The 13730-nt window shown below is 46.9% G+C and overlaps 1 protein-coding gene across 4 annotated transcripts in view; it reads left to right on the forward strand.

Annotated features, from left to right (window-relative positions):
* Positions 1 to 373: 373 nt before the first annotated feature.
* Positions 374 to 13730, forward strand: part of TBC1D9B (TBC1 domain family member 9B) — a 169932-nt gene continuing 156575 nt past the window's right edge. For all 4 annotated transcript variants that reach the window (XM_086931332.1, XM_086931334.1, XM_086931335.1 and 1 more), the window contains exons 1-2: positions 374 to 816; positions 2903 to 3013. In XM_086931332.1, coding sequence (XP_086787458.1) covers positions 699 to 816; positions 2903 to 3013 — 229 coding nt within the window. In that variant the 5' untranslated portion in view covers positions 374 to 698. The remainder of the gene's footprint in view (positions 817 to 2902; positions 3014 to 13730) is intronic.

Below are 13730 nucleotides of genomic sequence, written 5' to 3' on the forward strand. Positions count from 1 at the left end.
AAAAAGCGGTTGGAAAGTTGATTTGTAATATCTGAGAAGGTGCGTCCCTATTAGGTCCGGGCTATACGTCAACAAAGTTATATAGGCGCTGCTCTATACTTGTTGTTACTTTAATATTTGGGTTCACGTTACTTACAAACAAAAATATAAAAGTAACTGTTAAATCAACATGCGAAGCTCTTCTTACGTAGTATTCGACAGTTTGGTTCCTGAATAGTTAAGATAAGTTGTATAGTGTTGACACGAGCACACTTCATAAAAGCGCGTGTGTTTGGGGTGCAGCCCAAACATACTTGCCTATGTTTTCTGTATTCACTGGTTGGTGTTAGGCCCGCCTCCCTGTCATATCCCCGGGCCCCGCAGAGGGCGCTGTGTGCACTTCTCTCCAGTCTCCAGTGTTTTTGTCTCGGCCCGGAGGCCGTGCTTAGTCCCCGCCCTGGAGTGAGAAGGGCAGCTGTGGCGCCCGCACACCGAGGCGGCTGAGGAGCTAAGTCAGCTTCTTGCTGCAGCTGGGGCCTGGGCCTGCCTGTCCACCTGGGGGTGCAGCCCTGCCTGGCGGGGTCAATAGAGGCTCCCGATACCCAGTCCCCGTTCCCCCCCACCAAAGACCGGCTGCCTAATTATCCAGGACCTTCACCCTTCCACCCCGGTGGGACCCGAGGTGTCCCCGACCCGCGGGTCCCCTTGCAGCCCCCAGGATGTTCCTGCCCCCGGAGGAGGTGCTGCTGGCCAACGCATTGTGGGTGACGGAGCGAGCGAACCCCTTCTTCATCCTGCAGCGGAGGAGGGGGCACGGGAGGGGCCAAGGGTTGACAGGTAATGGCGGGGGAGGGGCATGGATGAGGCAGTGGCATGCATGTCACCGGGATGGCAGGGGCGGACGATAAAGGGGGAGGGTGATGGGATGGCAAGAGACTGGCATGATACCGGATAAGGAGGAGCAGCCCTCGGGAGTGGAGTGATTGGAAATATCATGGAGCGTTTCAGAGTCTGGATGGTACTATAGTGCAGGAACAAAAACAGGATTATTAAAGGGAGCTCCTTTAGAAAAAGTAATAGTAACGGAGTGGAACAAAACTTTGTGGGGCAGGACCCCTTTCAGCGTGCCTACCGACATCTTTATGCAGTGACTTTGTCTCTGTTTTCTCAGAGTTAACGCATTCACTGATTTGATAGATTTAGGCTTCTGTTTAACAGAACTATTTCACAATGTACCCATGCGCTCTCGCCTCGGGAGACAAAGTTTCTAGGCTTACAGCTTTACAAACAAACCAAAGTATCAGGTGGCACAGATATTAATTTACAGGCACTGCCCAATAACACAGTGGCTTGAGGTAACACGATGGTGTTGCTGGATTGACTGTTTTTGGTACCCCTTCTGTTAGTTTTGGGTGTAAAGATGACAGACCCAGACACAATTGTTTACATTTTATGTTGGCGGGTGCCCCATTGTCCCACCCATGTGAGATTACCAAGGAGGACTGTGAGCGGGTAAAATATATTCACATTAATTCAATGGTTATTGCAGTGTCATCTATCTTTTCCACTTTCAACTGTATATGAAAGAATATGTTCGGGCAATAGTGTTATGGAATGCGCATGCTCAATAGTTGGGGAGTGTGAAAAGGAGATGAATTGATATTACTCAGCTGAGAATGGAATACATTTATTTCTCAGTCTTGTAAGACATTTACAATATTGCCATGTATACATAACATTATGGATACTTGCAAATTATAGCACCACCTCGCCTGTACGTAGAATACATCAATTCAGTTTTAAAAACTAGAGTTATAAATCCCAGTTGCTGTTTGGAATGCTGTATTTTTATTTTAAAGTCCAACTTTCAACATAAGTGTTTGTAGTTCAGAGCAGGGTACTCCCTTTAAATATTTTTCAGCCATGAAAGAAATCTTATGTTTATACAAACACTTTTAATAGATGTATACCGAGTAGGGCTTGAAAAAGCGATCTCAACCACCTGTGCCTTTATATAACGTCTGTGGGCAAACACACATTCTCTATTTCTTCATCGTTCCATTTTTGTGTCCGTCATATTTCATAAATAATTTAATAATATTTTCGGTTAATCTCTTAACAATAAAACATTGACTCTAATTTCGCACTGACACACAGCTGCCATAGAAGGAGAGTTGTCGCTCCAAAGCCTGGTCATATATTTCATTACCAAAACCTCAGCTTCAGGCCCCAAGGCTTGCAATCCTGCTTCAGTTCTTATTTTTCCCCTCTAGCAGAGTTGTAAAGTAAACACTTTTCTTAATAGTTTGATTTCAATAGTTTTCACAATCGAGATTTTTTTTTAATACAAGGCTTTCCCTGCCATACGTAATAGTTGAACATATATTTTTTATTTATACGCTTGCAACATTGGCAGTAGAGAGAGATGCCTCAATTTTTTGCATTTAATTGAATTCAGTCACTCGGAACTCCCAAGGCACTTGCTAGTAGGACATTATGATATCCATGCAGTTGAATTTGATGACTATATATAGCGATGATATACTGGTATGTAGTGGGAACGATAACCTACACACATTCTTGCAGAATGTAAGGACAACAGCTGTTCTATGTGTATGGATGGCTGGTGAATACTTAGATTGTACATTTTATTTAGGAAATATTGCATGATTGTGTGGATATTAGCAGGACAATTGGACATTGGGAAGGTAGCGTTTATGGGTGATATTATGGTTGCTATAGGAGATTGATGTTTGGGTATTGTGCAGGCATCTCTTAAGGAGCAAATACACACGTTTTTGCTGTTTATGCAGCAATCTGATGATGTAGAGTTTAAGGTAATAATTTTTAAGTCTGCATTTTGTGCCTTGTGAAACTTCAGTTCCGCAGTTCTTACGGCCAATGAAATCCATTTGCTTCTCAGGTCTGCTGGTCGGAACCTTGGATGTGGTGTTGGATTCCAGTTCCCGCGTCGCTCCTTACCGGATCCTGCACCAGACACAGGAGTCACAAATCTATTGGACTGTGGCATGTGGTAGGTCTCATGGGTTATGAGGACCATTTGGTTAATCGTTGGCCCTTAGCAATCTGTGCAGCTCTTTCGGCTGACGTGGGCCTCTTGTACCTTTCATTGCAGTTCTGAGGCATTCATCTTGTAATGGAAGCATGTGTGGAAAATTGTCATTTCTGATTGGTATGCAGGTGCATAACTACAGGCTTTAGGTTTCCTGGAGTCAATATTTTGGAGAACAGAGCGCCAACGTGAACTCCTGTACATGTGCTTTTTATTTGACATAATGTAATTTAAAGCAAATTTCGGGACTCTTAATCCTTCCCCAGTTTTATTTCTTGATGAAATATATATTTCTGAGCTAGTATATGACTGGATACGTTGGTGATGGAGTGATAATATACTGATTTAGCAACTGTTGTACACACTTCTCGCTACCAGGTACCTACTATGCTGTAAAGTAGTTCACCACTTGTTACAAGATGTAACTGAGCGAGATGCAACTATACCATTTCAATTGTTTGCAAAAGCTGTAATGCATGGAAATTAATAAAACAAATAAAGAAATAAAAAAAATGACTGGATAATAAGTTGGTTAGCCCTGATACATTTAAGGGCGCAGTTAGGATGGGTTTCATGGGTTTCACTTTCATTTAAGGAAGGACGTGACTGTCTCTAGGTCACTGCCCCATTTTTGTTCAGGATGCAAATACATCTCTGGGACTCCGGACTGTTCCTGGGTTTCTTTATGGTTGTTCACGTACAGTTGCTTCTTCAGTAGTCTGAACTCACTTTACATTTGCTGCAACAGTGAGAAAATGTTAGTTACACATTGTTTGTAGAACAGGGGTTTGGTTATTAACTGGAGTTAACATTTTTAAAACAATAGTTCACAGGGAAGATATCCGTACCTAGTGTGATTTCATGTTGTGCACGTCCATTGATTCCCTGGAGCTTGGGTCAAAATATTCCCTAGAAAACAGCAAATGTAGCCTAGATTGAGAAGGCGCCAAAAGTCCATATGACTTCACACTTTGGTTTTTCATTTTTTTTTATATAGTATATTTTTATTGGTTTTTTTCACAATACAGGGATATAAAAGGAAACTGTGAAATTCAACATAAAGACAGTTAAAACGGGCATGTCCGTGGCGGTACAAGATTAATGTTTGAGTCTGCCCCGCTATTCAAACGATTGGACTAAAAAACGTAACATTGAACATATAGGTAATTGCGTACATTCGTGTGGTGCATATAAGGACAACACATAGGTGGGTGTGGCTGTTTGGTGTTCGCTTACACCACTTGCGGTGGGTAGTTAGCAGTTCATCTACCATGTGCGTTTGAGTTAAGGAGGGTTGTATGTGTCGAGATGGTAGCAAGACCACTGACTCATTGTCAGTGAAATTGCTCTCCCACCCTCGCAGCTCCACCATTAAGTGAGGTGCCCCTGCCCCTGCACTCTTGAGTGTTTAGTGACCGAGGCCCTCCTCCACCCGCAGGTTTCCCTGCGCCTCATCCCTGGTGGTCCAGTGGACCTCTGTCTCCTTTCTCTCTCTATGCTCCTTCACTCGTTTTTCTACCCTTTCCATCTTTCACCCTTCTGCACCTTTCTGCATCTCTGCTCTTTTGTGCCTTATTTCTGCCGATTTTCCCTTTCTCTCCCTCTGCTCCTTCACTCGTTTTCACTCATTTTTCTACCCTTTCTATCTTTCACCTTTCTGCACCTCTGCTCTTTTTTGCCTTATTTCTGCCCATTTTCCCTTTCTCTCCCTCTGCTCCTTCACTCGTTTTTCTACCCTTTCCATCTTTCACCTTGCTGCCCTTTTCTGCATCTCTGCTCTTTTGTGCCTTATTTTTTCTTATTTTCCTTTTTTTCTTTATCCCTTCTTTCCTCCCTTTACCTTTCCCCGCCGCTGCTGCCCCTGCGCCCCCCCCCCCCCCCCCAGCACGACCGGCCCAATCCAGCTCCACTCCCCGCTCCCGCCTCCCAGCTGTCCAGCCCTACCCGACCCCTACTTAATGGCGGGGACAGGCGAGCAAGACCACTGACTCATTGTCAGTGAAATTGCTCTCCCACCCTCGCAGCTCCACCATTAAGTGAGATGCCCCTGCCCCTGCACTCTTGAGTGTTAGTGATCGAGGCCCTCCTCCACCCGCAGGTTTCCTTGCGCCTCATCCCTGGTGATCCAGTGGACCTCTGTCTCCTTTCTCTCACTCTGCTCCCTCACTCGTTTTTCTACCCTTTCTATCTTTCACCTTTCTGCACCTCTGCTCTTTTTTGCCTTATTTCTGCCCATTTTCCCTTTCTCTCCCTCTGCTCCTTCACTGTTTTCAGGTTTCGCCTGGGGCCGGAGCTCCTAACTCCGCCCAGGAGAAATCCAATGTCCCTACAGTGTGGAGCTTAGTCCCGCCCTCTGTTCCATTGGCTAGCTCCATAAATGTAGGCTAGCCATTGGAACAGAGATCTGTCCGTCATGGCCGGACCAGATTCGTGGGCGTTCCTGCATTTTTTTCCCTCTCCACCCTTTTCGCATCGTCATCAAGGCCGTGGGCGGGGTTTATTTTTTTTTTTGTCAGTTTCGTTTGGTCATTGTGCGGCCGATCTCCGCCAGAGGAAGTCCAGGTCCAGGTGAGTGCTGCCCGTTCCTGCCCCCCCTCCCGCTGTCCTTGTGCCTCCCCGCCCCTACTCCCACTGTCCGTGTGCCTCCCCGCCCCCCCCTCCCGCTGTCCGTGTGCTTTCCTGCCCCGCCACCCCCCCTCCCACTGTCCGTGTCCTCGTAGGTGCTTGTTAGTTATGTGCGCAGCAGAGATTCGTATTTCTTGTTTCTTCTTGGGAGTGAGTTACAAAAAAATATGCTCCGATTTCTGGTGCGCATCACACAGCCCTGCAGTTGTGGGTTCAGAGGCTGTACAAACTGAGAGCTGAGAGCTTTGGCTACAGAGGAGCAGTATCAGCCAGCGCTGCACTGATGTGGGCGGGCCAAAATCGCGGTCATGAGGGGTTTGGCATACAAAGCTCCGTAGGAGATGCTGCCCGGCTTCCACTGTTGCACCACTTTCAGGGTTGGTGATGCTTTTGCAGGGGCTAGCCGGCAGAGGAACAACTGTGGACGGGAGCCTGAGGCGAGCTGGGCGGTTTCCACCGGTGAGCAGTCAACAGCCCAGGCAAGGCGCACTCACACGCTCTCTTGTCTCTCTGATCGATCAGCTCTCTGTCCAGCCACAGGAAGAGGCGTCGGGCTGGGTCGGTCGCTCCCTAGATCATTTCACTGGGATTGAGCGCTGCTCCCAAGACCCCTCTAGTGCGGGACCTCCCATCATGATTTCCGCTGAGCACGTCTCAATGTAGTTTCTGTGTCTGCCGCAGTCGCAGGCAACGGTCAGGCCGAACACAGCTCCTGGGCACCGCACCTTGGTTGCTGGGTGCCCGCTATCTTTGTCCATCCGTCCAGGTCGATGGATGGATACAAAAAAAATATGCTCCGATGTCTGGTGCGCACCACACAGCCCTGCAGTTGTGGGTTCAGAGGCTGTACAAACTGAGAGGGAACATTTCTTTTGGTAGCGCCAAATCTGCTGTGAATGTGGCAGATGGTGTCATGAAGGCGTTGCGCTGCCACACACCACACTTTCACCGGGTCCTGGTGTTTTCTTGTGTGAATTCTGGTTGGGCCGCTCCGACCCTCCATGGCCCATACATGCTTTGCTTTCATATATGAGGCGAGAGTTCGACGAGGAGAAACGCTGAAAGCACTGTTTCCAAATCTGCAATAGTTCCTGGTAGTTAAACTGCGTTCCAAAGCCAGCACGTTGAAAACGTGAGTTGGTGTGTTGTCGTGTTCCAGGCACTGGTGTCTGCGTTGTTTGTGTCGGTATATTTTACCTTATGTTTTTCATTGTGGTGTAGAGTGAGGTATATGTCTGTTGTGAAATTTATGTAGATGGGAGATGACGAGTGTGGATATGTGTGTTTTGTTATTATGACCATATACATTTTTGGGGTAAGGCCGCTCGTATTTGGGTGTGTGTATACGTGTAATTTGTGTGCATATAAGACACTGGGAGTCGTGTTTTGCCACACCGGGGTAAACGTTGTCCTACGGATATTGCCATGTGTGCTCATGTCTGTTCTGCACATTTTGTACATACGAGTGTTTCTCCTGTGACTGTGGGGGGCTATGCTCATAAATCTATAGTTAATAGTTAGATAGCGAGTTGTCTGCTAGATTTCACATATGTACTTGTGTATTGCTGCACGCTACCCGTGTGTATTTATTTCTTTATTATGTTACAGATATGCAAATGTATTGTTCTTCTGTTCCAGTTTTCCTTGTGTACGTATGTCAATGTACATGTTAAAAAGTGCGGTGTGATATATGATAGCATATGCGGTGCGTATGTTACATTTGTGCTTGGGTGTTATGCGGCACGGGCAGTACAGTGGCACAAGCCGGCGTGTGCGCATTGGGAAATATGGCATTCTGTTAATAAACGGCGCATAATTGTAGGAGACGAGATGTTGACTAAACGACTCTCTCTCGATCTGGTGCCATCAGCTTCCCCTGAAAATCCTTGGCTGCCCCTTCTCTCCTACGCAAGCCTGTCCCCTGCCTCTCCAGCATCTTCTTTTACTTCATACCGGTCCATCTTCCTCCTGGTCTTAACTGACGCTCATCCTCTTTCTGCTCGTGTCTATCTTCTCCTGCCTGCCACCCCACTCTCCCTCTCGCTCTCTTCCCCTACGATCCATTTCCCTCCCCCTGCTCTCTCCTCCTCTTGCCCATCTCTCTTCTCCTGCCTGATCCTCTCACACTCCTCCCCGTGCCCACCTCTCACCTGACCCCCCTCTCTTTTTCTCATCTTGCTGGGTCATGTCTCTCCTCCCCTTGCACTCTGTAGCCCCCTCCGCCCTGCGCAGGAGCTGATGACTTTTAATGATAAAGCTGTAAGTAAATAGCACGGCCTTGGTTCGTGGAAACTAGCACCTTACTTTTATTCCCCACGTGGCACTGAGACCGTGAGAGTTAAAATATAACTAACTACTCAGCCGAGAAACACATCCCTGCACTTTTACGTGAAACTAGTGTAAAACCTGCATACTTGATTGTAGTCCGTGCCCAATCCGATTAGTAGTTGATCGTATTTAATATAAAGCACACCCACAATAAGTATCTTGGTGTTCAGTAGAAGGTGACCATGAACTCTTGACCGTATGCGTTTACTTACATTTTGAGCGTGCTACAGTGTGGATTCGGTTATTTGCCATTAAAGACTAAACCTGGCAGTGTTTGAAAATCTTTTTTGAATGATGCGCCTGTCATCTAGAACTGTCGAGTATAACTTCGACATTATATAATTGCGTCTGTATTGCTAAAACTTAAATATGCATTTTGGAACCATTATTATGCCTGTACTGACATGCAGGGCTTTAAGTGGGCCGGGACTCAAGGGGTCTGAGCACTTTCAGTTTAAGGGGGCCTCGAAACTGGTCTCCATCTGGCTCATTTACCAACACAGGTTGGTAAATGGCAGTACAGAACTCTAGATTCATGGCAGCCTCAGTACTTCTGCCATTGGACGGGTGTGCCTGCACCTGTAGTGTCAGCCGTTGGCAATATAAATAACAATGCCATTTATTTATAAGTAAAAAAAAAAATGTCATGAGCAATGCCAATAGCTCGAACTTTTCCAAAGGCGAAACCATTGCATTGTAAATGCGTGTTCTACCCTTTCCATCTTTCACCTTTTCTGCATCTCTGCTCTTTTGTGCCTTATTTCTGCTTATTTTCCCTTTTTCTTTATCCCTTCTTTCCTCCCTTTACCTTTCCCCGCCGCTGCTGCCCACGCGGCCCCCAAGCCCCCCCCCCAGCGCGACCGGCCCAATCCAGCTCCTCTCCCGCTCCCACCTCCCAGCTGTCCAGCCCTCCCCGACCCCTACTTACTGGCGGCCACTGCGGGAACAGGCGAGCAAGACCACTGACTCATTGTCAGTGAAATTGCTCTCCTACCCTCGCAGCTCCACCATTAAGTGAGGTGCCCCTGCCCCTGCACTTATGAGTGTTAGTGATCGAGGCCCTCCTCCACCCGCAGGTTTCCCTGCGCCTCATCCTTGGTGGTCCAGTGGACCTCTGTTTCCTTTCTCTCACTCAGCTCCTTCACTCGTTTTTCTACCCTTTCTATCTTTCACCTTTCTGCATCTCTGCTCTTTTGTGCCTTATTTCTGCCCATTTTTCGTTTCTCTCCCTGTGCTCTTTCACTCGTTTTTCTACCCTTTCTATCTTTCACCTTTCTGCACCTCTGCTCTTTTTTGCCTTATTTCTGCCCATTTTCCCTTTCTCTCCCTCTGCTCCTTCACTCGTTTTCACTCGTTTTTCTACCCTTTCCATCTTTCACCTTTCTGCCCTTTTCTGCATCTCTGCTCTTTTGTGCCTTATTTCTGCTTATTTTCCCTTTTTTCTTTATCCCTTCTTTCCTCCCTTTACCTTTCCCCGCCGCTGCGGCCCCCCCCCCCCCCAGCGCGACCGGCCCAATCCAGCTCCTCTCCCCGCTCCCAGCTGTCCAGCCCTCCCTGACCCCTACTTAATGGCGGCCACTCTGTCTAGTTTGGGACAGTAGAATGGACACACAGGCCGCAGTGGGATGGTGCAGTTCTTACCCTCGGGTAGAACCCCCGTGGAGGAGGTGGGCCTTATAGACACATGAAGTCATAGACACCCACTGGGATGGGGCCACTCCCACTTCTCTAGTGCTCATAAAACATACATATGATTAGACTATATCCTGGTGGACAATTGGCTCCTGCGGAAACTTTACTAAGGTGGAGCAGGTCCTGCTGACGTCATATCACACCCCAGTCTCCGGCTCCTTCCAGTTAATCAGATGAGTGCTCTGAAGTCTGGGTCATCTTGGAGATTCAGAGAGGATCTTCTGAATGACCCAGTAATTGTCAACAGTATCAACAAAAGCATCAGAGAATTCATAGAGTTGAACGTTACTAATGACACGACAGCCACCCAGTGGGACGTCCTCAAAACTGTGATCCACTGCAGCGTAATTACGGAGGTAGTTCCACTTAAGTTAGGCAAGCTATTGGCAAACCTCTTCAGGGCTAAGCAAACACGACACACCATAACAGAAATTAAGGGTCCGGAAGGGCGATTCCACACACTTAACAGGGACAAGGTGGGATGTTTTGGGGCTTTCTACACAACTCTGTACAAGCGCCAACTGTCCGACCTCAATAGGAAAAGTCCTACCCGGTTAACAAGTCTGGACAGAGAGAAGCTAGACAGCCTTTAGCTAAAGACGAGATCTCAGCCAACTCAAGAGATGGACTTTTTCCGGCCTAGACAACTTCCCAGTGTCTTTCTATAAATGTTTTGCTTCTACACGGGTACCCCTCCTGCATAAAGTCTACAAGGAGATGATCCAAAAAGGACGAGCCACACCCTCCATGGCGGTATCTACGATTTTGCTTATACTTAAGCCCAGGAAGGGTCCCAGTCTCTGCAGCTCCTACTGCCCCTTGTCCTTTCTGAATGTTGATGTTAATATTTTGACCAAAATCACCACCATATGCCTTCCGTGGTGATGGAGGATATCATCCACCCGGATTAAGCAGGCTTCATCTTGGGACGACAAGTCAGCGACAACACCAAGAAAGCCCTGCATCTGATTGATAAAGGCTGCTCAGGGGCCAAACAGTCGGTCCTGGTATCACTTGATGCTGAGAAAGCATTCAACCGGGTGGACTGGGACTTTATGCCTGACATCATCAGCCGGATATGCTGTGGCTAATCATTTAGCAACTGGGTGCTAGCAGGCTATAAGACCCCCAAAACCTGCATGTGGTCAAACAAGATGCTTTGGTTGGCTAGAAATTACAAGGGGCACTAGGCAGGGATGCCCGCTCTCCCTGCTCTTATTTGTGTGATGCTAGAGGCACTGGCCCAGAGGATCAGGGACAACCTTCAAATACAGGGCATCTGCTTCGGGATGCAGAACATTAACCTAACCATGTTCGCAGATGACATATTGGTTTCCCTAATGTTCCTAGGCTCATACCTTCTTTTGCTCCTGACCGAACTCACAGCTTATCAGGCGGTATTGAGGTTCAAAATTAACCTCACAAAATCAGTGATTCTTAATATCGCTGCCCCGGACCGCCTAGATGAAGCAGCTTACCCCAATCTGGTGAACCACCCCATATATTGAATGCTTAGATTTGGATCTAGCCTCCACACTGCAAACAACTAAAGGCCTACATTTCCAGAGGTTAAGAAAATTGGAGAAAATTGGCTTCAACAGTTAAAAATGTAAACTGCTCTCGCTCCTGGGGTGAATACCAGCATTTAAAATGTAAATTGTATTCCTTTTTCAAACACTAGTCGTTTAGATCCCCCAAAGACTATATTGTAGACATCCAGGCAGAGTGCCAGGCCTTTCTCTGGCAGGGTAAGGCAGCAAGGATATCAGGTGGCCAGAGCTTTCTTTGACCCTGAGAGATGGGGACTGGGAGCCCCAAACCTTCTGTGCTACTATGCCACCTCCCACCTCTGTTAGATCTACCACTGGACGAGATGGGAGGCTAACAAGGGGTGATGCATAGACTAGGAGAGATTGGGATTCAGGATCAGGTTATCCAATGGCTATCTTCCTTTCTAAGTGAAAGAACCTTCCCATGCATGGAAGCAGGCCTCTTCTTGGACACGTTCAATGCCCAATATGGAGCCCCTCTGGGATCGGCACTCAGTCGAACCTTGTTCAATGTTTATACGAGACATCTGGCACGAATGGCAGAGGAGTTTGGACTTTCAATTGTGTCTTATGCCGATGACACACAATTGGTAATCTCAGTGTCTGGTGCTACCAACTAAAATCACATACATGCATGCATGCATGGAAAAAAATCGCTAAATGGATGGCCAACTGCAGTTTAAAACTCAATGGGAAGAAAATGGAGCTAATGTTCCTGGGTAACTGCACAGACCCTGTGAAAAAATTCAGCTGGCCAGACAACAGGAGTGCCCACCCTGACTTCCCAAGCCCTCCATCAAGAACTTGAGGATGTGGCTTGACGAGAATCTTTCTATCGATACCCAAGCTAAAAAACTCTCAGCCCCTTGCTTTGGTATTCTCTGCTTGATTCGTAAGATCATATACCTTCTCCCAGACCAGGTGCGGAGAACAGTGATTCAGGCATTAGTTGTCTGAAGATTGGACTACTGTACCTCATTGTACCTAGGGGGCCCCCAAAGATGTAGTCAATAGGCTGCAGGTTGTTCAAAATGCAGCGGCCAGGATGATACTAAAAATTCCCAAGTACGAGTCAGTGAAAGCCTCATTGAGAAAACTACACTGGTTTTCTATCCAATCCAGGGTCAAGTCCAAGGCACTTTGCCTAGCCCTCAAAGCCATGCATGGCAGGGGTCCAGCCCTGTTACGGTCTCTCGTCTCCCCTTATGTCCCCAACAGGCACCTCAGGTCCTCTTCTGATTCCCTAATGAGCACAATAAGAATAAAAAGAGCCAGAGGGGGAGGGAGATACTTCACTCATCTGATCCCAAAACTTTGGAACTCCATGACCATTGAATTGAGACTTCTGAAGGACCTACGTTGCTTCACGAAGAAACTCAAAACGTGGCTCTTTCTTGGGTGTACCTATCGGAGGTCCTGGGAAAGTTTAACTTAGGTGATAATTTTAGGCGGGCTGTAAAACTTTTATACAAAGACCCTTCCGCCTCATTATTGGTTAATGGGGAACTAACAGAGTCATTTAGTATTACGCGCGGAACCCGCCAAGGGTGTCCCCTTTCCCCTCTTTTGTTTGATTTTATATATAGAACCTTTTGCTCAATTAATTCATGATAACCCTAATATTAAACCTTTTATTTTTGAAGGGTGGGAGCGGAAAGTCGCATTATATGCGGATGATGTTCTCATTTTCTCATCCGAGTTGAGCTCGGCATTTCCAACAGCGATAGCCATTGCAGAAGAGTTTGGGGCAGTTTCCGGCTATGAAGTCAACGCTTCTAAAACCGATATCATGGTTTGGAATCATCCTGTGCCGGTGGCAGGGGCACAGCCTAGCTCTATCCTGAGGTATTTGGGTTTAAACATCTATGCAGATATTAATAAGATCGTCCCCTTAAATTTCGCTCTCGTGGCTAAGGAGTGTCGTAGGTTGATGAGAACATGGTCAGCTCTCCTTATCTCCCTGTTAGGCAGGTCTAACCTGGTTAAAATGACTATTTTACCTAAGATTATGTTTCTGTTTAGCACTATCCCTCTTTTTTTTGATCCATCCATGATTGCAAAACTCCAAGCCAAAATAAACACATTTATATAGAACCGTCATACCTCCCAGATTGGCCTGGAAGAAGATAAGACGTCGCCGAGAAAAGGGGAGCCTTGCGGCACCAGATTTGCAATATTATGGATGGGCCTTTCAACTCTCTCACGTCAGGATGCTTTTAAAGACCCCTAATTGTACTGGGCGTGGAAAACTATTTTCAGCACTTCTTAAAGGGGAAAAAGTTAGGCCTGCGAATTTTTTGTTAAAGTTTGGTGACCCCAAATATTTCAAGAAAGTCAAGCTAAAGGTATTGAGGGATCTAGCTAGAACATGGGATAATTTTAGACGTGCACTCAGACTTGATTACTATCACAGTAGGGCTCCACTTTGGGATTCTCCGGGCTCTCCCTCTTGGCTCTTGGATAGTCTAGCTATACCTGTTAGA

Source organism: Lissotriton vulgaris, chromosome 7 (genome assembly GCF_964263255.1).
Source record: "Lissotriton vulgaris chromosome 7, aLisVul1.2, whole genome shotgun sequence".
Classification (NCBI taxonomy): Eukaryota; Metazoa; Chordata; class Amphibia; order Caudata; family Salamandridae; genus Lissotriton; species Lissotriton vulgaris.